General features: G+C 40.1%; 1 protein-coding gene across 2 annotated transcripts in view; it reads right to left on the bottom strand.

The window, feature by feature from the left end:
• Nucleotides 1–24,573, bottom strand: part of NKAIN3 (sodium/potassium transporting ATPase interacting 3) — a 547,290-nt gene that overhangs the window by 47,134 nt on the left and 475,583 nt on the right. For both annotated transcript variants that reach the window (XM_005215496.5, XM_002692693.6), the window contains exon 5: nucleotides 3,629–3,689. In XM_005215496.5, coding sequence (XP_005215553.1) covers nucleotides 3,629–3,689 — 61 coding nt within the window. The remainder of the gene's footprint in view (nucleotides 1–3,628; nucleotides 3,690–24,573) is intronic.

The raw sequence follows: 24,573 nt of genomic DNA, 5'->3' as shown, positions 1-24,573 counted from the left end.
ATTGATGGTAACACAACTACTTTATCTGGATGTCTCTTGGTAACTTAATGTATGATCCTAGTAACAAACACTAGAATTAAACCATTAATAGAATAGGCTGCTAGCAGCTGCTTCAATGACGGTTTCATGGGCATTAAAATAGCTGATTCAGAGATTTCTATACAGAAATGTAAGGTAGTTAAAGACTCTAAAATCAATGAAACCATAATGTCTGCCAGTAGCAAGCTGATTCATATACATGGACATTATTATGCCATAAAAGGCTGAAAGAAGGTCAAAAATGTTTTACTCAATTTAGATGAATCTTTTATTTTGCATGTCATTTTGCATTTCCAAATTTAGCTTAAAATCACAAGCTTCAAGGAAAAGTCCTTTATGTATTTATTCTACTAGATAAAAGACTATTGATTAATCTGCCTGCCCTCACACAAGAAGGTAGGATAAATGAAGAATTGGCATCATTTGAGAACCTCTGATCAGTTCAGTGAGGAGAAGAAAGAAGATCCTTTTGGTACCTGCTCAAAAGTACTTTATAAGGTATCCAGCTGGGATTTATCAATCAATGTATTAATATCATGCTTTGTAGAAGCATTTATACAGCCCCAACTCTAATAATTTTGTAAGGTCCCAATTCCAGTTAAAATTGTCCTTGCTCAACTGGTTGTTTTTGGCTGTGCAGACTGTCTTAGCTGTGCACTGGAAGCATTCTGCTGATTTTCAGTACGTAAACTTTGTAAGATTGCAGAACTACTACTGGAACACCTGAAAATATAACTTTTGAAGTTAACCTCATAGTTGGAAGTGTTGTCGTTACAGCAGCACTTTTGAAATGTCAGAAACTTTCCAGATCAATTAGCATTATAAAAGAGAGCCACAAACAGGCACAAAAGAGATGATGTGGGAAAAAAAAAGAGATGATGTGGTATGTTTGCATATTTTCACTGCCTGGTGAGTTTAATCTCAAGGTCTAGTATTTCTCCAAAGGAACATTTCATGCAAAGATGAGCTCGATAAAGGACAGAAATGGTATGAACCTAACAGAAGCAGAAGATATTAAGAAGAGATGGCAAGAATACACAGAAGAACTGTACAAAAAAGAGCTTCACGACCCAGATAATCACGATGGTGTGATCACTGACCTAGAGCCAGACATCCTGGAATGGGAAGTCAAGTGGGCCTTAGAAAGCATCAGTATGAACAAAGCTAGTGGAGGTGATGGAATTCCAGTTGAACTATTCCAAATCCTGAAAGATGATGCTGTGAAAGTGCTGCACTCAATATGCCAGCAAATTTGGAAAACTCAGCAGTGGCCACAGGACTAGAAAAGGTCAGTTTTCATTCCAATCCCAAAGAAAGGCAATGCCAAAGAATGCTCAAACTACCGCACAGTTGCACTCATCTCACATGCTAGTAAAGTAATGCTCAAAATTCTCCAAGCCAGGCTTCAGCAATATGTGAACCGTGAACTTCCTGATGTTCAAGCTGGTTTTAGAAAAGGCAGAGGAACCAGAGATCAAATTGCCAACATCTGCTGGATCATAGAAAAAGCAAGAGAGTTACAGAAAAACATCTATTTCTGCTTTATTGACTATGCCAAAGCCTTTGACTGTGTGGATCACAATAAACTGTGGAAAATTCTGAAAGAGATGGGAATACCACACCACCTGATCTGCCTCTTGAGAAATTTGTATGCAGGTCAGGAAGCAACAGTTAGAATTGGACATGGAACAACAGACTGGTTCCAAATAGGAAAAGGAGTGCATCAAGGCTGTATATTGTCACCCTGCTTATTTAACTTATATGCAGAGTACATCATGAGAAATGCTGGACTGGAAGAAACACAAGCTGGAATCAAGATTGCCGGGAGAAATATCAATAACCTCAGATATGCAGATGACACCACCCTTATGGCAGAAAGTGAAGAGGAACTCAAAAGCCTCTTGATGAAAGTGAAAGTGGAGAGTGAAAAAGTTGGCTTAAAGCTCAACATTCAGAAAACGAAGATCATGGCATCCGGTCCCATCACTTCATGGGAAATAGAAGGGGAAACAGTGGAAACAGTGTCAGACTTTATATTTCTGGGCTCCAAAATCACTGCAGATGGTGACTGCAGCCATGAAATTAAAAGACGCTTACTCCTTGGAAGGAAAGTTATGACCAACCTAGATAGCATATTGAAAAGCAGAGACATTACTTTGCCAACAAAGGTTCGTCTAGTCAAGGCTATGGTTTTTCCTGTGGTCATGTATGGATGTGAGAGTTGGACTGTGAAAAAGGCTGAGTGCCGAAGAATTGATGCTTTTGAACTGTGGTGTTGGAGAAGACTCTTGAGAGTCCCTAGGACTGCAAGGAGATCCAACCCATCCATTCTGAAGGAGCTCAGCCCTGGGATTTCTTTGGAAGGAATGATGCTAAAGCTGAAACTCCAGTACTTTGGCCACCTCATGAGAAGAGTTGACTCATTGGAAAAGACTGTGATGCTGGGAGGGATTGAGGGCAGGAGGAGAAGGGGGCGACAGAGGATGAGATGGCTGGATGGCATCACTGACTCGATGGATGTGAGTCTGAGTGAACTCCGGGAGTTGGTGATGGACAGGGAGGCCTGGCGTGCTCCGATTTATGGGGTCAAAAAGAGTCGGACATGACTGAGTGACTGATCTGATCTGAGTATTTCTTCCATTGACTAAATAAATCCTCTTTGTTAACTGGATTCCAGTTCATACACCATGAGCTGTACCTATTTGGTGGTAAGAATTTACTCTTTTGCAATTACGTTATAGAAAGAAGTTGTAACAGTTAACTAGACACTGACCCTCATTTTTTAAAAAAAGAGTCAACTTTACAACCCAGACAGTAACTGCAGTGATATAACCAAATCCCCAGGATGGTTGGTTATGATTTATTTATCTAATAATAATTTATTTTTAAAAAGCAAATTTAAGGTTTTTGGTATGACATGAGCCTATAATGAAATTGTGCCAAGAAGTGCCTTATCGATTAGCAGGTGTTCCATAAATGCCAGTTGTTGGCCTCTGTTGCTAAGGTTCTTTCCACATAACTTCCAGTAATAATGTCTTTTTGTTTTTTTTTTTTAGTGTTCTGCTAAAATGTGACTACTTATTATCATTCCATTAATTGTTTTTCAGCATGTCTCTCTCTTTATTTACATCTTACATTGAAGGTTGTCATTTTTGTTTCCTTTATGGAGTTTATATACATATGTAGTGCTTGATATATTGTATTATCCTATTGATGTTATTGCTATTAGTCAGATTTCAAAATTCTGCAGCCAGCATACTTATAACTGGTGATAGATAAAGCAACCCTAATTTTCTACTCTGAAAGACATTTAGGTCTCTGATGAAAAGTTACTAAAATGATACAGCAGCAATCAGTGGGCATCTCTGTCTCTCCACATTCTTTTGCATGACTTGGATTGAGGGCTTCCATACTTGGTGCAATCTTATTTGTGTGCAGGATAGTTTGTAAATGTTTGATTGTAACTTTACTCTGTTGATTTTAATCATTTAAAATTCCAAATATAAAACATTTCATGATCCTGTAATGATTAGTTTTGGAAGCTAATCTCATGCAAAATAAACTCAGAAGCAGATAAAATAATACTTACAGGTATCCTCTTCTTCCATGAAAATACTGATCACATAACAGGCATACACAAAACCAACCAACTGCAAAGAAGAAAAAAAAGTCTTGAAAATCTAGGACAAATGTCCATAATTAAAGAGACTGTATAATCAGTAGATAAAGAATATACAGTAGTATCATCTATGAATTTGTAACATTTAGAAAAAAAACTTAAATGCTATTTAAATATTTTAAAATAATAGCTATGATTTTTGAGAAGGAAATGGCACCCTACTCCAGTACTCTTGCCTGGAAAATCCCATGGACGGAGGAGCCTGGTAGGCTGCAGTCCATGGGGTCACTAAGGGTCAGACATGACTGAGCGACTTCACTTTCACTTTTCACTTTCATGCATTGGAGAAGGAAATGGCAACCCACTCCAGTGTTCTTGTCTGGAGAATCCCAGGGACGGGGGAGCCTGGTGGGCTGCCATCTGTGGGATTGCACAGAGTCGGACATGACTGAAGTGACTTAGCAGCAGCAGCAGCTATGATTTTAAAGAAACTTTTTCATTTTTACTTAGGTTTAATGACTTTCTAAAGTAGTACACAGAAATGGGAAAAATTATAGATATATTTTACTTAGATTTTGATTTGGAACAAATCACAGATATTTCCCTTAGATTTTGATTTGGTATTTCCAGTTCTTATATTTTAAAATCACCACAGGTTATTCAGAACATACATATTTAAGTTTTTACTATTTGTAGAGCAATTTGTAGCACTTTTCATTATTACCACAACTATTTTAATGTTTAATCACCACAAGGGGAATCAAAATATGTTCATTGTAAATTAAATACCAATCATTTATTTAATTATGGAAAATGCTTTGAAAATGTAAATTCTAATTAAGTGTTAAATTGCTTTGTTAATTATAAATGGCCAGCTGCAAACACCAGGTGTGCCGCTGCTGCTTAGTCACTTCAGTCGTGTGCAACTCTTTCTATGGACTGTAGCCCGCCAGGCTCCTCTGTCCATGGGATACTTCAGGCAAGAATACTGGAGTGGGTTGCTATGCCCTCCAGGGGATCTTCCTCACCTAGGGATCAAACCTGGGTCTCCTGCATTGCAGGCAGATTCTTTACGGCTAAGCCACCTGGGAAAATGCAAACACCAGGTATATTGTTCTTCTTTCTTGACTGCTCCTACTTTGTTTCTGCATCTCCTCCTTTTCCTAATTAGTAACTATTTCAATCTGCTCTTCGGAACTCAGGGAATGTTTCAGAAGCTGAAGCCATTTTCTCACAAAGAAACAGGGACATGAAAAGGCTTTTGTACCCAAGGGGGCGCCACAGGATCCTGCTTGGTTTCAGGGGCTAGGATGTGTGTGTGTGCCCGTAGTTGACGGGGTAAGGCCTTCTGAAGACAGCTGGACTCCACCCAAGAGAACAGTATACTTTGAGTTCTTCTGCAGCCAAGTCAGAGGGGGGCTCCTATTCCTTCACAGGCTACGGCTAGTACTTTAGAAATACATGTGACTTTCCGACATGCAGTCCAGGTGAGGCTGTGTGAGTATGTGCTCAGTTGTTAAGGCGTATCCGACTCATTGCAACCCCATGGACTGAAACCTACCAGGCCCCTCTGTCCATGGGATTTCCCAGGCAAGAATCCTGGAGTGGGTTGCCATTTCCTCCTCCAGGGGATCTTTCTGACCCAGGGATCGAACTTGCATCTCCTGTGTCTCCTGCATTGGCAGGCAGATCCTTTACCATTTAGTCACCTGGGAAGCCAGAGTCAAACTACACATTATTTATTGTTAAAAGCTTGTTTTTCTTCAGTTTTTAGAAAATAAATAAATACATAAATAGAAACAGAAGTAATATTTTCTCCTTACGTTCCCAGGTGTTATCGTGTTCACTCTTTTCAATACACATGTTCTACTTTGGATTCCTTGATGTAGCTCTTTGGATGAATATGCCCTACTGTGGGGAACTGACTTTGACGATGGCCCACTGGCTTGAAGAGCAGTTCAGTGAGTTCAGGTGCCACGAGTCCTAGTGACATAAATAGGCAGCTCACATTTCCTTTGAACACTGAAGAGCTAGACAAAGTGACAGCCAAACAAATCAAGTCTCTTCGTGTGCAGTGTGACCAGGATGACTGATACTCTGGGTCTCTTCTACTCACTTGGCAAGGAGAAGGTTAGTAGAAGACTGAATGAATCATGTTACAATAAGAACAATTCTGAACTGGTTTTGTTACTTTGCTTACAGACCAATGTTTAGATGCTACACCGTTTGCTTTATCTTGGCAGTTGCATATTGAATAGTTAGCCCATAGTTGCTTGATAGCTTAGGTAATCCAATAATTTTTCCCACACAGTGAACTCAGGTAAATTAAATCTCACAAATCATTATTTTTCCATTTACGTAGGTGCAAGATAAGCAAAATGTTTTGATTGAGTGTTGTAGGACTTTTCTAGTATAAAGTTAAGGCTTTCATGATAGCTCAGTTCTCCAATGAATAATACTTTTCTACTTTCCTAACAGACTATATATCTTTACAAAAAATCTAACACTTCTACTTACACATTTATGTTGATTTGAAGTAAGATAAGTTATTGTTTTATCTTCATTGATATCTTTTGAGATGACAATGATGCTGATATTAGCCTATTATTAGCCTCTCTGACAGGGAACATATTTTGGTTTTTTTTTTGTTTTTTGTTTTTTTTTTAGCATTGGCTCATTCCATTTGGCATGCTGGATCCATCTGCATTTACTAGTTGGTTCACTGGCATTTCCTGGAAGGAAGGCCAGAGTATTGACTAGAAGGGCCCATGAGAACACACTTGGTGAGTTCAGTGCTGAAACACTGTTTTCACATATCAATATGCAGAGCTAATCTGACAGGGTTGAAAAAAATCCCATCCTGATAGAGAAATTTTAACTTAAAATGAAGTCTATCCCATCTCCTCTGGTTTGCCCTTCCAGTTGTTACAAGAGACCTGGAAAATAGTAACTGTTAAAATGCAAGTTAGAAAGTTCTGATTCCATCATTTGAGTAAGTTGAAATTTAGGGAGAGGATTGGGGTTAGGATGAGACATTGAGCAGTTAGTAGGACTACATAAGAAGATGATCATAGATGTACTTTTAAAAAAAGTTATTTATTGATTGATTTTTGTCTCACTGGGTCTTTGTTTTTGCACTGGGGCTTTCTCTAATTGTGGCGAGTGGGGATTACTCTTAGTTGTGGTGTGTGGGCTTCTCATTTTGGTGGCTTCTCTTGTTGCAGAGCAGAGGCTCTATGCTCACAGGCTTCAGTGGTTGTAGTATGTAGGCTCAGTAGTTACAGCGTGCGGGCTCTAGTGTGTGTGGGCTTCAGTTGCCATCGTATATTAGCCTATGTGAATCTTCCCAATCAGGGATCGAACTCATGTCCCTTGCATTGGCAGGAGGATTCTCAGCCACTGTACCACCAGAGAAGTCCATAGATGTACTTTTATAAAGGCAAAAGAAGCAAACTCAGTTGAATAATTTTTCAAATAAAATTTTCAAAAAGTATGTTTTTATTTAAGTCTTGTTTATCTTGTATTTCTTCCCTGCATTTTAGGACCATAGATTATTTTTAAATTATTGGGTTAACTGTGTTTCTGAAAAGATTGTCTATATACTTAAGATTATTGGTCAATATATTTATTACTCTTTTTCCAAATGAGCCTTTTAAGTAGCAGAAAATAAGATGAGGTTCTTAGTTATACTGGCATCACACTATTTTCCCCTAGTTGGTGAAAATTTTTTTGTTAATGAAATGTGAGAACACCCAGTTTTAAAGAAACAGAGCAACGCATAGCATAGCAACAGAAAATTTGCAGATCCAATTGTTTATTAATGGATCTTAATAATATCCTGACATATGAAACAAAAGGAATTTTGGGTAATTGAAATATGCAATACCATTAGCTGGAAACAGAAAGATAAAGACCTGCCATATTGGCAATATTGGATTACTGTCCAAGTCTTCAAACAGAATTTGCCAGTCATAATCTCAATATTATAACAAATGAATTAATTAAAACATATCCTTTTACTTTTGCTTCATTGATTGGCATACTAATAAATTATTTACTCCCTAAATTACTTTTGCTCTCATGATTAACCAAACTGCTATTTCATTAATAATGCTATTCTCATGAGAACATGTCTAGACACCATGTTAATCACTGATTTGTAGACGGCTGACTGTTGTGTAGTTCTTGGTTTCCCAGAAAATGAGTTGAAATAGTCCCCATGGCTTTCTGCTTATCTCTAAGAAATGGAATAAAATACATTCTTGCCAATAGCAAAGACACAAAATAAACAACATCAGGATAATAATCCTGATTATTTCTGCTTCAAATAAAGTTTTGAAAGAGTCATTCATTTTAAAGACATCTTTTTTCTCTTCTGTTAAAGACATCCATCTCTATGGTTATAACATTCAAATGATTTTCTCCTTCTGACTGCATAAATTCCATCTTTTTCAATATATTAAATGGATGCAAATGGCCTAAGACTAGATTCCAGCACCTTTGTGTGTGTGTGAAGGGATTGATTCGTTTTTGCAAGTAGAATTTGTGTAGAAAATTGATTTGTTTGGGCTGCAAGCCTTTAGGGCTTCCCAGGTAGAGCTAGTGGTAAAGAATCCATCTGCCAGTGCAGGAGACACAAGAGATGTGGGTTTAACCACTGGGTCAAGAAGATCCCTTGGAGAAAGAAATGGCAACTCCCTCCAGTATTTTTGCTGGGAAATCCCATGGACAGAGGAGCCTGGCAGGCTTGTATAAGGATTGACAGGATTAGATTTCACTCATGCAGGACAGCTAACCATGGTCTGTGTGTCCTGCTAATTGTGAGTCTTGGTAAGAATAAGTCAAAGAAATGAAAATTTCTACAAGCCTGAGTGTCTTGTGTATGTACTCAGTCTCTTCAGTCGTGTCTGACTCTTTGAAACCCCATGGACTGTAGCCCGCCAGACTCCTCTGTCCATGGGATTCTCCAGGCAAGAATATTGGAGTGGATTGTCATTCCCTCCTCCAGGGGATCTTCCCCACCCAGGGATGGAACCTGAGTCTCCTGAGTCTCCTGCATGACAGACTGATTCTTTACTGCTGAGCCACTGGGGAAACCCCTGAGTGTCTTAAGGGATCACTTTTCATTGGAGTGGATGGTGAGAAAAACTCATTTAGGGAATGCAGAGAGGAAAACTTGTTCAGTACTTGCCTTAGGAGAGAATTGGGAGATTTGAGGGAAGCCAGAAGGATTCATGAGCAAAAATAAGTCCCCGATACTGTCCCAAATTTCCCACCACTCACGCCAACATTTAAGCCCTAAAGCTTAAGAGAATCTGTAAGGAAGGAGGGAAGTTTTTCTATTTAACAAACAGATTCTAAATGGCTCTTTGTTAGTCCAAATTTTTCCTCAAGTCCAAAAGGACTTTATAAAAGTTTTGGCCCAAGTCCCTCCCACGGGATGCAGGCAGAGGCTGGCATGCTTAGCTCTTAGCTTCTGTGTCCCTACAGACGTCATTAAGTTGAACATTTGTGAGTAGAAAGCATCTGCATGTAATTTATTTGGGTTAAGGTGTTAAGTTACTTATAAAAGAAACCATAGCTACCTAATGTCAGAATGTGCAGGATTTGGGATTTTACTCTATGTATAATCTAACAAGTTAGCCCATTACTTTTTCGTGGATGCTGGGCCAGAGATGAAGGACTTGACTACTCAGGGTACAGAAGCCAGAATGAACTTCACATTTCTTTGCTGTACTCCCCACATGGGCCATGATGGCCCCCTGCATACATAGAAGGTCATATTGCAGGAGAGGAATCCTGAGTTCCTTTTAAAAAAATATTTTTATTTTTTAATTTGGCTGCGTCAGATCTTAGTTGGGGCATGTAAGCTCTAATTCCCTGACCAGGGATCAAAACCAGGCCCCTTGCACTGACAGCACTGAGTCCTAGCCACTGGACCACCAGGGAAGTCTCTTAAGTTGCTTTTTAAAAGTAAATCATTCCTCTAAGTTTAAAAAGGGCAAACAATAGAAAAATTTGCAAAAAACATAGATATCTAAGCCATATAGAAGGAAATAAAACTAATAAACTGTGGAATGATATCATACATCAGACATAAAGGAAATCACATGAAGACTACAAGGAAGCTATGTTGTCACCATATTTTACAACACTTCTTAAAATTTTTGTGGGTGTGTGTTAACAAAGATGATCAGATTGACATTCTCACATACTACATTTGGAAGAAGTTGGCAAACACTATATAAACTCTTTCACCCAGTAATTTTACCTCCAAAAACCGATCATACTGAAATATTTAAAAAGTTTCTATAGTGATTTTTTGAGTTACTTTTCTAGTAAGAGGAAGCAAGCCTACTCTTTGTCAAAGGTGGGATGGAGGAGAAGTTACCTCATCTGTAAAGACTGTTAGCTTGAAAACACAGCCCTGAGTAAGGCTCAGGCAAAGAGCAGTAATAAATCTGGAGGTCATCAGTGTGTCTACGGATGGTGTTTAAAGCCACATGACTTGATTAGATCACTAAGGAAGTGAGTGAAGGCAGAGAAGAGGTTCAGGGATGAAGACCTGCAACATTATTACATTTACGGGTTGGCAAGATGCCAAAGAGGCAGTAAAAGGGACTGAAAAGGACTGGCTCAAGGGATGGGGGGATACATGAAAGCCAGGGCAGTTGGCCGTGGCCAAGGCCTCTGACAGGTCAAGGACAAGGAGCACTGTGTTACTGACCAGTGGGTTGGGTAAGGGCCTCACACATGGCTCCGTGGCAAAGACTCCACCTGCCAATGCAGGAGACATGGGAGACACAGGTTTGATCTCTGGGTTGGGAAGATCCTCTGGAGCAGGGCATGGCTACCCATTCCCGTATTCTTGCCTGGAGAATCCCATGGACAGAGGAACCTGGTGGACTACAGTCCATGGGGTTGCAAAGAGTCAGACACAACTGAAGTGACTTAGCACTCATACAAACATTTGAAGTACATGAAAAATAGCTACAGGTGTTCCTGAATACACGCCACTTCCTTCACTGGGGAGAGGAGAAATACGAATAACATGATGGAATATGAATTTTCCAGTCACTTTATCAAAGTGATCAGTGGTTTTCATAACTCCAAACCTCGCTGCAGTCTGAATGCAGCTTGCCCTCTCGTTGATAGATGACAGAAGGTCCAGAAACGTGACAGGTGGTTAATCACTTGGAAACCTTCTGACTCTCTCCTTTAGGAGGGGTGAAGGCTCACCTTTGCGCAGTGGCTCACCCTCTGCATTGGGCTGGACACGGACATTTCCCTCCTTCCTAAGGAGTTATTAAAAGACTCTGAGGCTGAAGAACAGGCTGCAGGTGGACAGTCTCACCACAGAGTTGTGTAGACACATTTCTTTCTCCAGGGCTCCCAGCAGGGTGTTTTTGTGCACACCCATGTCTATCTGTTTTCTTCTGTGTACCCAGCAGCACAGAAGTCTAGGAACTTAGGTTCCTCAGGGGACAAGGGCCTGGGTTCTCATTTATTTAGATAACTATGGGGAGAATTTCCTTGTAATCCCAGTAACTCCTAACCTATTTGTTTTTTAATCAAGCTGCTCACACTTATCCTTCAGGAATCCAGAATTTGTGATGCCTGTTTATGGAAGTGTCCTATGCCAAATGAAGCCTGAAATTATTTGAAGACATTTGGTTCACTCTCCTAAGAGTCCCACTGGCACCCTGGGCTTCAAATGAATCAATGAATATGGAAATAAGTTGTTTCCTCTACAATGACCATAAAAATGCACAACGGCAACAGCATTGCATTACTCTGGGCTTTGGGGATTTATTGCCCTTATGTATAGGAGAAGCACTCGTGTAGACAGTCAAAATGGAAAACAAATGGTTTGCTGGCTTCTACCAAGGAAGATAAGCTTTTTAATGACATGCTTTTGTGATGCAGATGCTCTGTACAAGCCAGCTCAGCAATATATGGAGGACACACAAGTTACTCTGACTTGCAAAGAGCATTGTTCTCAGTGCATTTCTGGTGTCAAGTCATAGAGGAACAACAGCGTTGTTCAAACACGGCAAACAAATAGACTTATTTAAGTAGCTCATATCTGGGACTTTTCTAAGTGTCGCCTGCCAAGCTTAATAATTCTTCACCGTGTGTGCTCTGTGCTCAGTCACTTCAGTTGTGTCCGGCTCTTGGCAACCCCATAGACAGTAGCTCGCCAGGTTCCTCTGTCCATGAGATTCTCCAAGCAAGGATATTGGAGTGGGTTGCCACGCCCTCCTTCAGGGGATCTTCCTGACCCAGGGATTGAACTTGCGTCTCTTACGTCTCCAGCATTGGCAGGCAGATTCTTTACTAGTGCCACCTGGGAAGCAATTCTTCAGTGGTATCATGTAAATAGTTTACTAGGGTCATAGTACCTGAGTGTTATGAAGTAAGCTGAAGAAAAATGTTTCTATAAAAAATATGTCTTCTAATATTTACACACTTTACAATCCTAAACATAGAGCTAAAAGTCAGTTTGTAAAGGTATGAGATGAACCTATAAATGTAGTTTGGATCCAAACAGTTGTTTTGTGACAGTGTCAGAATGTGAGGGGTAGGGTCTTGGGTGAGCCTAAAAGGGGACTATTAGCCACTGCCTCTTCCGCACCTGACTCTCTACACGGAGTCAGGCCCAGGGAACTGGAATGAAAACTGCAGTTGGGCAGGAGCCCTCTGTCCACGTCCACTCAGACTGGCCTCAGGCTTGCCTGTTCCATCTTCTGTCCCTGTTCTTGAGCTGTTGACTTCACTCTCTAACAACTCAGATCTCTAGTTCTCAGGACACGTTTTTGAAACTGCCCTCTAGCTTACCAGAGCATTATGACTTTTTGTGCTTCTCAGGGTCAAGGGTGGGTACCCTCAATATCTCAGGAGAGACATGCCTGCCAATACACCCTCAAATCCAGCTTGCTGGCAGACCACACAACCCAATAGTTGGGATGTCCACCTCCAGGTCTCATGTATTGAGAACAGAGATCCCAAGAACACCCGCTGAAAGGCAGCAGATGGCAGAGCAGCCGTGCTCCAAGCCCCATCTTAGGCAGCCAGGCGTCACCCCAGGGGCATGCAGATCTGCATGTCTGTCCACTGCCAGCCACTTCCCACCGAGGAGCTGGCTCATCAGCAGTGGAATCAAATGGCAATGTCTGGAGCCCTGTCTATTGTGGACACTGCTCCCACCATCTGGGGACAGTCATGCAACCTCAGTAAACTTCTCAGCCCCTTATTATAGATGGAGTTGTATGTGGATATATAGATTTTATAGAGCTCAGGAGAACCCAAGAGAAAGACAGGCATTTCTCTGCCTGGATGTATTTGTGGAATTTGAGGGGAAGGATTTTGCAATATGAAAGTCTGCTTGTCTGTAACAGAAATGGGGTTTTCACAGGCTTCTTGATTTGTCTGAGGGATGTATTGGAAAGTTCTGCCTAGTGAAATGTGGCAGATGCTGTGATCCACTCGACTGAATTAGTACATGGAATCAATTCCACCTAAATTCCACCTTCTTGAACAGGAGACCAAATGAGACTGATGATGCTGTTGCCCAGCTCTGAGAAGGTCCCAGAGTGTTCTGTGTGAGGTACTAAGTGTACCAGCCTTTGTAACTAATGAACCTTTGAGTGAAGCAGATGCGGAGCCTGGGACCTGCCTAGACTTCAGTGTTGTGCAGCAGATCCCCTCTGTTCTACTCAGGGCCAGGGGGTGGGGAGGATCCCATGTCATGGACCACCTGACCTCCTTTGATGGTCTCAGTGAAATGGTAAAGAACCTGAATGCCAATGCAGGAGACATAAGAGATGTGTATTTGATCCCTGGGTCAGGAAGATCTCCTGGAGGAGGGTGTGGCAACCCACTCCAGTGTTCTTGCCTGGGAAATTCCATGGACACAGGAGCCTGGTGTGTCCATAGGTCAAAGAGTCAGACACAACTGAAGCCACTTAGCACACACAGCACGCACACCATCACTTTCCTTGTCTTCCTGCACCCTCCTTGGTTCTGAGCCTCTATATCTCTTCTCTTTTGACTGCGAGAACAACTTCAAAGTCCTCAGGGCCAATGATGCTCTTCAGAGGGATTCCAAGGAGCTCCATCTAATGCTTGGGGAATCCACAAGAGGCCACACTCGCTGCTGGGGTTGCTCCAATTATCCAGTTCTCAGGATGAATTTCAGCCTTGTTACTGGAATCCAGTGCTTTCCTTACAGTTAATGGTTTTGCTGGTCAAGAGTTCAGCTTTGTGGTTGGAGAGATCTCAGTTCAAATATTGACTTTTCCAATACCATCTGAACAAACTTTGGCAAGATATTTGACCTCTCTGAGCCTCAGTTTCCTCCTCTGTAAAATGGGGATAATGATCATTTTACTTCACTTATTATTATGAGGATTACTGAATAATGGATGCCTAGTGCTTAGCCCAGGGCTTAGCTGAACACCATATTTCCACTAATTCATTAAGCCCTTATATCTTTAAGAGCTAAGTTCTATCATTATCTTAATTCTATGGAAGAGAAAACTGAAGCACAGAGGTTAATCAATTTGTTTCCAAACCATTTAGGTAGGAAGTTATATTCTGACTCTGTAGTTCATGATGTTGATCCCTTTCCTTACTGCTGTATACACAATTCTTCTAAAATCCAAAGCAGGCACAAACTCCTTTATGGTACAATCCCAGGGAGATGGTATAATTTTTTATAATAATCTTACATGGGATTAAGTGTGATCCAACTATTCACTCACCACATTGCGCACCATATAGTCTGTTCTTTTAAAATGATGATCTAAACTTTCCATAGCATTTTTAAAGCCTGAAAAGTGTAAGAGTTGAGTCAAAAGCATAAAATAGTTCCAACATAATTGTGTCTATAATCTAGAGTTTTCAGACTTTATTTTTAGTTTTATAAAACTCGTGGTAAAGAACCTGCCTGCCAATGCAGGAGACATAAGAGACATGGGTTTGATCCCTGGGTCAGGAAGAGCCCCTGGAGGAAGAAATGGCAACCCACTTCAGTATTCTTGTCTGGAGAATCCCATGGACAGAGGAGCCTGTAGAGCTATAGTCCATGGGGTCACAGAGTTGGACATGACTGAAGTGACTTAGCATGCATGCATTTCCAATTCAATGGGAAAGAGTCATCATTATTCTTTATAATATGTTGAAATGATTAGAAGTGAAGAGGTTTTCACTAATACCCATTTTCTAATTGCCCAAACTAAGAGTTTTTTTTTTTTTTCTAAGATGATTTTGGATTATAGTATTTTACTTCAGAAACCAGTAAAATTTCTAGATGCTTTGCAGATCTAAGATATACTTTTTTTAAATTATTTTTTTATTTATTTTTGGCTATGCTGGTCTTCACTGCTGCTGCACGCACAGACTCTTCTCTAGCTGCACTGAGTGGGGGCTACTTGCTAGTTGCGGAGCATGAGCTTCTTGTTGCAGCGGCTTCTCTTGTTGTGGAGCACAGGCTCTTGGGCACGTTGGCTTCGGTAGTTGTGGCACATGGGCTCAGCAGTTGCAATTCCTGGGCTCTAGAACACAGGCTCAAAAGTTGGGCTTAGTTGCTCTGCGGCATGCAGAATCTTCCTGGACCAGAGATGGAGCCCATGTCTCCTGCATTGGCAGGCAGATTCTTTACCACTGAGCCACTAGGGAAGCCCTAAGTTATGCTTTAAAATAATCTTTGTAGAAATACTTTGCCCACAAAAATCCTAAGTAAAAAAAAAAAAAAAAACAAACAGGTAATACTTTTTGTAATTTTGAGTGAAAATAAATGGCACCTCTGCTTCTATTTCAGGTGTTTAAAAATGAGAATAGTTGACAATAGCTGACTATTGGTTTCCTCTTCCAGTTCTCAGACTAAAATTGTTACACTGTATGGACATCCCAGGAGGAAGGCATTAAGGGTTGGTTCAGTGGTAATTAAAGGTGGTCTCCCTACTATGCCTTGAGAGGTAGAAATTGTATGAGAAGAGGCTTCGGTGCTACATAAACTCAGTGGGAGAGAATGGTGTTCAATGAGCCTTAAAAATACGGTTAAGGTTCCTCGAGGTCCCTCCAGGCATTGCCCTCAGAATCACTAACAGAAAGTATCTCTCCCCTACCACGTTTGGTAGTTTTCTTATTTTCTATATGATGGAAGCTGAGCTGAGAGGATGATCTCATTTATTGTAGAGAATCCTAGAGAATATTGGAATGGTTGTATATTATATAGCTCTTTCTATGTAATAATCAGATACTTCAAGAGAGATTCTATCTTCTTACATTGTATGCTGCATTGGATATTTCATTAAAAGAGACCTATGTAACCATTTGTAGCAACATCTGAGTATTTACTAGGTATTTAGTGCTAAGTTCTCAAGAATTTAACTTTCACAACATATTTGCAAAGTGAGTAGTAGTTTCTTCCTTTGTGGATGAGGAAATGAAGGATCAGAATAACTAGCTCCAGGTTACATAGCTAGTTAGTAGTAGAATCAGGAATCAAGCACATGTCATTAGTCTACAAAGGTCGATGGCATAGTTCAGGCTGTCTCCACATTCACTGGGTGAGACCTGAGACGATGAAGATGTTGGTTTCATCAGAGCGTCTCTTTTACTGATGGAAGCAGCATGCCTGGCCAGTGGCTTTATGTTGCCCTCCCTACAGGCTTAGCATCCCAACCATTCTTGCTCTTTGATGGACGGAACCAAGCCTGAACCTGTATCACTTCTCCTTCTCCTTTCTTTGCTCCCTTCTTAGGTCACAAAGTAGAGCAGGACCTTAGTGCTCATGCCTTATCAATAAGAACAAATGAATTTGAACTTCCTCAGCTTCAACCGTGGCTTCATCTCCCCCTTTCAAGCTTACCCCCAGCCTCACCCAGACCTCAGCTTTCTTTCCAGAACTGGGCCCATTCTGGTTTCACATCTCACTCGTAGTCTTCAGGGATTCTTCTCACATAGTAAAAGTCCTGACAGATTCCTTTCAACCCATCTCAGTAAATCAGTTTATTTTCTCATACACAGTTTCCTGTCTCTTCAAATGAGGAGGATACATTAATAGATTGTTTCCATAGGTTTTTCCTACAATAAACATTTTTGATCCCATGGAAGTCCCCAGTCTAACTCAACACAATTCTTATTCTTTTCTAGCACTTTGTTGAACGTAAGACAACGTGAACCAATTAACATATACACAGACACACCCGATTGTATTTTTTTTCTTCACATATTCCTTCATTCTTTTTTAATGAATCTGAGGATAAGGAATCTTTCCTTTTTAAAGGATCACTCCCGTCTCCCTGATGTTTTTTCTTATCTTGATTTCCAAAGATCTTTCTTTTGCTCTTTTGGGCTTGTCTCCAATATCTCCTTTTCACAGACTCTTTTCCTTCTGCCTTCAAAAATGTTTAGTTCTCCCTTATCTTACAAAAATGTCACTTGATTCTGTTATGTCTTACAGCTTCCTCCTTCCACCCACAAACGTCTGAAATGAATGTTGTTATCAGCTGCCTGCTTTCCTCTGCTTTTCATTCCTTCCTTAATTCACTGCAATTTGGCTTCTGGCCCTACTTTTCTGCTGAGATTGCTCTTTTAAAGGTTAGCAGTCTACATTTTGTCAAATCTAATGGTCTTTTTATCCATCCAAATTCACAGAGAATTGACATGAAACTCCAAGTAGACTGTGGGTGTTCAGTTCTGCCGGGCACCCCAGCATCTGTATCCCACCTGCCTCTGGACTTCAGTGGCCCCAGTGCCCAGAAGCGACACTTGGCTGGGTGACAGTGGACCAAAGGGTTGGGTTCATGGTGGGGCTCAACACCGAATTCCTTTCTGATGACAGCAACAGGGTCCTGTGTGGGTGTGATGTTGATCTGCCCTTGTGTAAAAGGGCAGAAGCTGAGACAACCCCAGCCTTACACAAAGTCAGAGTGGGAAAAATCTGCCTGGAATCTGGGGAGGAAAGGCCGACTCCAAAGCAAACTTTCATTTCATCCCACCCCGCCCCCTTCCCTCCCGTATCCACCTGTCTGTTCTCTCCAACTTAAAATCTGCCTCTTCTGGTCAACTAAATGCTGTAAGTAACTTTCCAGAAAAAACCTCTTTAAAGGGAGCTGACAGCTGGGAGGCATGCCCTTTTGTTCTTCCTTCTTCTTGGCGAGGATGTTGATGTGATAGACTTCACTCTGGCTGCCCTGTTGTGATCATGAGGTGCTTTCAGGATGAAAATGGAATGATCTGAGATCAGATGAGGAAGGAAATATTAAAAAAGACTGATTCTCAGATGACCATGGAGGCACCATTATAGGCCTGCTGTGCCTGCTGCCAGATCCCTCTCAGATGAGAGTAAAACAAATCTCTACCTCCTAAATGGACTTCCCTGTGGCTCAGATGGTAAAGAATCTGCCCACAATCTCAGAGACCTGGGTTTGATCCCTGTATGGGGAAGATCCCCTGGAGAAGGGAATGGCTACCTACTCCAGTATTCCTGCCTGGAGAATTCCATGGACAGAGGACCCTGGTGGACTATAGTCCATGGGATTGCAGAGAGTTGGGCATGACTGAGTGACTTACACTTACCTTCTAAACAGCTATTATTTGGGCTTAAAAAAATATATATAGCTAAATTCAATTATGAGCTGGTATTATAATGCACATACTATTTCTGGAACTGATATCAGCTATTGCCACCAGAGTGGGGAAGTGATATACCCTTGTTTTGGGGCTGGGAGGAAAATTTAAATTTTACAATATTCCCTTGGGCTCTTTTTAGAGTTTTCATTCTAAGAAAATGACAACTGCAAAAAACAAATAAACAATAACAACAAAACACAACACAAAAAGCAAACAACTGAAACAGAAATAATAGTACTATGAGAAATGACTTCCTGTGAGTGTTCAAGAAAAACACCCTTCGAATTTTCAATCCCTGCTTTCACACCCTTTGAGTGATATTTTCTTTTCATTAAAGATGAAAGTGGACCCAGCTGCATTCTATGAATTTAATCAGATATTTGTATATGAATGGAAATTAGCATGCATAATTGACATTCAACCCAACTCTGATTTCCTGTCTTGCCTTCTGCAGGATTTTACATCAGGATCACTACGCAAATAATTAAAGTTGCAGCATTTTTGCCACTGAAATCAGATCTTCAAGATTTTGAATTCATATCTGTGACTGATAACAAGTGAACAAATGGCTAAGGAAGAAATGTATTTTATACTATGTATCTTTGTATATGTGGAATCTAAAAAAGAAATGATACAAATGAACTTATTTACAGAACAGAAACAGAGAATGAATTTATGGTTGCCAGAGGGGAAGGAGGGATATTTATAGAGTTTGGGATCGGCATGTATACACTACTCTATCTAAAATGGATAACAACCACAACATTGTTAATTGGCTATACTCAAATATAAAATAAAACTTTTTAAAAATAAAATAACTTTTGGGAAAAAACCATGTGTCTTTGTTGGATATTGACAGAAATTAATCTACCTAATTGCAATGTTGGATTTTCACTGGGCATGCCATTTTACAGCAAACATACGAGAAGGCACAAATCTTTACATGTGATCAAAATGCAATGAATCAATGTCATTCAAGAATCTTCTCCTTACACAAACATCTCCACTTGTCTTTCAAGGCTATGTTCTACTATAAAGTTGATCTTTTTTCTGGTTGGGGAAAATTTTTCCTCTTTTACCCAAATGTTCCATACTTTCTCATCATTCCAACCTGTTGATTGTGGATCCTTCCAGAGTCAGAAGGGTGCTTCCTCTTTTACCTTTCCCAGTTGCATATGTCTTTATGCACACACACGTGTGCACACACACACTATACATTTTAAAAGTGGAATGGAATCTACTGAGTATTAGAAGCCCTCCCTTTATTTTGTATGGCAGGTAACTGACCTGCAAAGCTAGTTATCACTGCCTAACACATCTTATTACCATTTCTTTACCATTTTATGCTTGTATGTCTCAACTTTTCAAATTAATGACAGACTCCTGGAGGGAGGGGTATCATCTTTTTATTTATTTCAGGAAGTTAATAGAAGACCATACACACACACACACACACACACATACACATATATGATATACTATATAATGTATATATATGTGTATATATGATATTATACTATATATATATATATATATATATATGTATAAGTAGGGATAGGATGAGATGGTTAGATAGCATCGTCAACTCAATGGAGATGAACTTGAGCAAACTCCAGGAAATAGTGGAGGACAGGGAAGTCTGGCATGCTGCAGTCTATGGGGTCACAAAGAGCCAGACACAACTTAGCTACCAAACAATAACAACATATATTATATGTATATATATGAACAAATAACTACATAATTTTACATTTTACCATATGAAACAACTGGGGTTTTGACATGAGACAATTGTTTCTTCCTAATCTTTACCATTTCTTTCCTTTACACTTGAATTTACTTTCACTTGAGTTAGAGTGACACACCTGGCTTTGTTTATTTATTTTCTTTTGGAGTATATTTGTATCTATATTTTCAAGCATATAATTTGAGCATTTTACCAGGAGGCTAATAACCACAGCCAGAAAAATATAAAGATACATCTTATTTACACGTCATTAAATCAAGAAACATTTTCTCACATCAGTTAATATGACAATAGTTTTTAAAACATCTGCCTTTTTCCCCCCATGGTGCTAATGTGAATTTAATCAAAGTCTAGAAAGGAAGCAGATTTGGAAAGGGATTTTTGTAGAAGTCATTTGAAATGTTAACTTTTCTATGTAAGGCTCTGACTATAATCTTATCTTGATTACCTAGCTGCTTCCTTTCCCCCTCACTTCTTATTTTTTTAATTCTGAAAGGTTTTACCTTACATGATACCTAGAGCTGTCTCTTCTCAGAAAAGTAATTAAATGATTTAACAAAGAACTATTAAAATAGATTTAATCCTTGTTAAAATGGATAGAAGCCACCTATGGAATCTGTTGTAACCTTTACCTCCTACATGTTCATCAGCTCTAGTTTTGTTATTTTTGCTTTTGCTGCAGCTTTAATCCTGTGAATAGAAGGATTTTAAACCTGCTTTCACTTACTGATGGATTCTCAAATAATTTTCAGCCTGGACCTTCCTGACACCCTTTCTCTTCTATTTCATTCAATGAATACTATCTATGTGTGTGAAGACGAAAGGAGGAAGGGAGAGTGGAGGAAGAAGAAGAGGAAGTGGGAAAGAGTGGGCTCTAGAGAAAGAGAGGGAGGGAGTGATGTACTTAAGATAGAAACCATGTCAGAGGGCGTTGGTAGGAATTTTACTTGCATTTTAGGAAAAGCAAAATCCTCATGCAAACTGGCCAAATAAGGATGACATTTTGTCTCTGCTTAAAAGACCAAATAGCAATAGTATTTCAGTAGTTAACAGTGACATCAAACTGGCTCTCTTTGTCCCCCATCTCCCCTCTCTCCTCTGCTTTTGGCTTCCAGAAGGCTCCAGTGTCTGTTTTCTTCCACATAGCTCCCTCTCAGATAGTCTCCGATGCCTCATTGGCATTAAAGAGTGAAAAATCAAAGCCCTATGTTGGTCTTCAAAGGATAAAACAATAAAGGTATTAAGCCACTTAATGATCTTAAAGGGATCAAGGTTGCAAAATGTCACATTAACTAGCCATGGGGAAGAGCTGGATCTAGTGATGACAGAGGTGATATGATGACAGACTGCATACCCCAAAACGGTAGCACACACTTTCCTTCTGGGTGAGAAGGCCAGCCCTGTTGGGAGGGGAACCTCAAATCCTGTGTCCCTAGTTGGTGAGCATATAAGCTCACATGGCAAGAACATGGACACCCGAAGGGCACTCCAATTAGAAGAGAGGAAAACTCAGCTGATGAGTTGAAATGATAATTGTCTGTGCTTGAATACATTTCCAACCTGGAGGGTTCTTCTCCACAGGGAGAAATTAAACACTTTACTTGTGGGCAGAGAAATGACCTTCCAATAAACTGGACAATAACTCATGGAATGTATATCAGTTGAAAGGAAGAACTGGTCTGAGTAGTAAGTTTTCATCTGCATCTTGTGCGTAGGCTGTAGGCTTGAGTGAGTCAACTATCTACATCTACAACTATATATCATCATTGTGCAAGTTAACTAAGAGGAGGGAAATTAGAAACCGAACTATCAGTGCTCATTTGCTAAAGATCACTTTGGTGGCCAGTATACTGGTGGTGCTAGCAGTAAAGAACCTGCCTGCCAATGCAGGAGAAACGTAAGAGACGTGAGTATGATCCCTGGGTTGGAAAGATCCCTTGGAGGACGGCATGGAAACCCACTCCAGTATTCCTGCCTGGAGAATCCCATCTTCAGAGAAGCCTGGTGGGCTACAGTCCACAGAAGTCACAAAGAGTTGGACACAACTGAAGCGGTTTAGTACACACGCACGCATACTTATTTACTATCAGAGCTTCAACATGTTTCCATAATCCCCTTTGAAGTGTTTTAAAAAGTTTAGTAATGTTGGCCTGCTGTCTTTATAAGGGCACTTATTGAAACATTTTAATGCTGCTTCAGATCAATGGATTCAAGAAGGATAATGTGAATCCAACCGCTAGAACTGTCAGCTAAGCTGATGTTCTATTCAGCTGAAAACCATGCTTAAGTTATTCTTACAGCCACTGAAACACACCACACTTTAATTGGGAAGGTGACTATATAATGCTTATTAATACATATTTTCAACCAAAATCTTATTAAAGGAAACAAAGTTAGTTTTCAGTATGCCATGCCATGTGGTTTCTCAAGATGAAATTAGAAATATTAATGATGAATTTTTTCTGTTTTCAAACTCAAAAAACAAAAACAAAAAGTAAAAAGAATATACTCTTCATAAAAATTAACTCAAAAATTAGTTCACATATCTAAGTGTAAAACACAAAATTATAAAACTCCTAGAAGATAACATAGGAGAAAATCTAGGTGACCTTGGATATCATAATATCTTGGTAGATCCAACATTGAAGGCACAGTCCATTATAAAAATAATTGATAAAATGAATTTCATGAAAGTTAAAATTTTCTGTTATGTAAAATACACTGTCAAGAGAATAAGTATACACACTATAGCCTTGCAAAGAAAATATTTCTTCAGACTTTTTCAGACATGTGGAGAAAATATTTGCAAAAGACACATCTGACATAGATAGGACTGTTAGTCAAAGTGTACAAAGAACTTTTAAAACTCAGTATTATGAAAATGAACAATCCCATTGAAAAATGGGCCAAAAACCTGAACAGATGTCTCAGCAAAGAAGATTCATGGTTGGCAATATGCATAAAGAAAGATGGTCAACAGCATACGTCATTTAGTTCAGTTCAGTCGCTCAGTCGTGTCTGACTCTTTGCAACCCCATGAATCTCAGCACGCCAGGCCTCCCTGTTCATCACCAACTCCCAGACTTCACTCAAACTCATGTCCATCGAGTCAGTGATGCCATCCAGCCATCTCATCCTCTGTCATCCCCTTCTCCTCCTGCCCCCAATCCCTCCCAGCATCAGAGTCTTTTCCAATGAGTCAACTCTTCGCATGAGGTGGTCAAAGTACTGGAGTTTCAGGTTTAGCATCAAATTAAAACAGTGAGATGCCATGACACATCTATTAGAATGGCCAAAATCCAGAATTCTGACAACCCCAAATAGCAACAAGGATGTGAATTCCTATAGGAATTCTCATTCATTGCTGGGGAGTGTGAAACAGTGCACTTGGAAACAGTTTGGTAATTTCTTGCAAAACCTAACTTGCATTTGACCCAGAACCATATTCCTACTTTGGGTATGTACCAAAAGGAGCTGAAAGCAGGTCCACACAAAATCCTGCACATGGATATTTATATCAGTTTTATTTATAATTGCCAAAACTTGAAAGCAACCAAGATGTCCTTTAGTAGGTGAATGTGGTACATTCAGATAATAGGATACTATTCAGCACTAAAATGAAATGAGTTGTGAAGACATGAAAAGACGTGAAAGAATCTTAAACACATATTCCTAAGAGGAAGAAATCAATCTGAAAAAATGACATACTATATAATTCCTATCATATGAAGTTCTAGAAAATGAAAAATTATGGAGACAATAGGGCTTGCCAGGTGACTCTGTGGTAAAGAATCTTCTTGCCAATGCAGGAACATGTGTTTGACCCCTGGGTTGGAAAGATCTGGAGGAGGAAATGGCAACCAACTCCAGTATTCTTGCCTGGAGAATTCCATGGACAGAGGAGCCTGGTGGGCTACAGCCCATGGGACTATAGTCGAAATGATTGAGTGACTGAGTACATGCTCATACATGTAGGCAAGAAAAGGGTCGGTGCCTGGGAGGCAGGGGTGAATAGATAGAGCAAAGAGGATTTTTAGGGCAATGAAATTACTTCGTATGATACTTCAATGATCAATACATGTTAAACATTTGTTAAAACTCACAGAATGTATGGGCTTCCCTGGTGGCTCAGACAGTAAAGCGTCTGCCTGCAATGTGGGAGACCCGGGTTCGATTCCTGGATCAGGAAGATCCCCTGGAGAAGGAAATGGCAATCCACTCCAGCACTCTTGCCTGGAAAATCCAATGGACGGAGGAGCCTGATAGGCTACAGTCTATGGGGTCGCAAAGAGTCGGACACAACTGAGTGACTTCACTTTCGACAGAATGTACAACATTAAGAGTGAACTCTAATGTACACTCTGGACTTTGTATGATCATGACATGTCAATGTAGCTTCATCAGTTGTAACAAATGGACCAATCTGATGTGAGGGTGTTTTTTTTTTCCCAAATTAATAAACTATTTTTTAAGAACATTTTTAGGTTCACAGTAACAATGAGCAGAAAGGTCAGAGATTCCCATATAC

This window comes from Bos taurus, chromosome 14 (genome assembly GCF_002263795.3).
Source record: "Bos taurus isolate L1 Dominette 01449 registration number 42190680 breed Hereford chromosome 14, ARS-UCD2.0, whole genome shotgun sequence".
Taxonomy (NCBI): domain Eukaryota; kingdom Metazoa; phylum Chordata; class Mammalia; order Artiodactyla; family Bovidae; genus Bos; species Bos taurus.
Note: the sequence above shows the minus strand (reverse complement) of the source record. Positions and strands in the feature narration are given on the sequence as shown.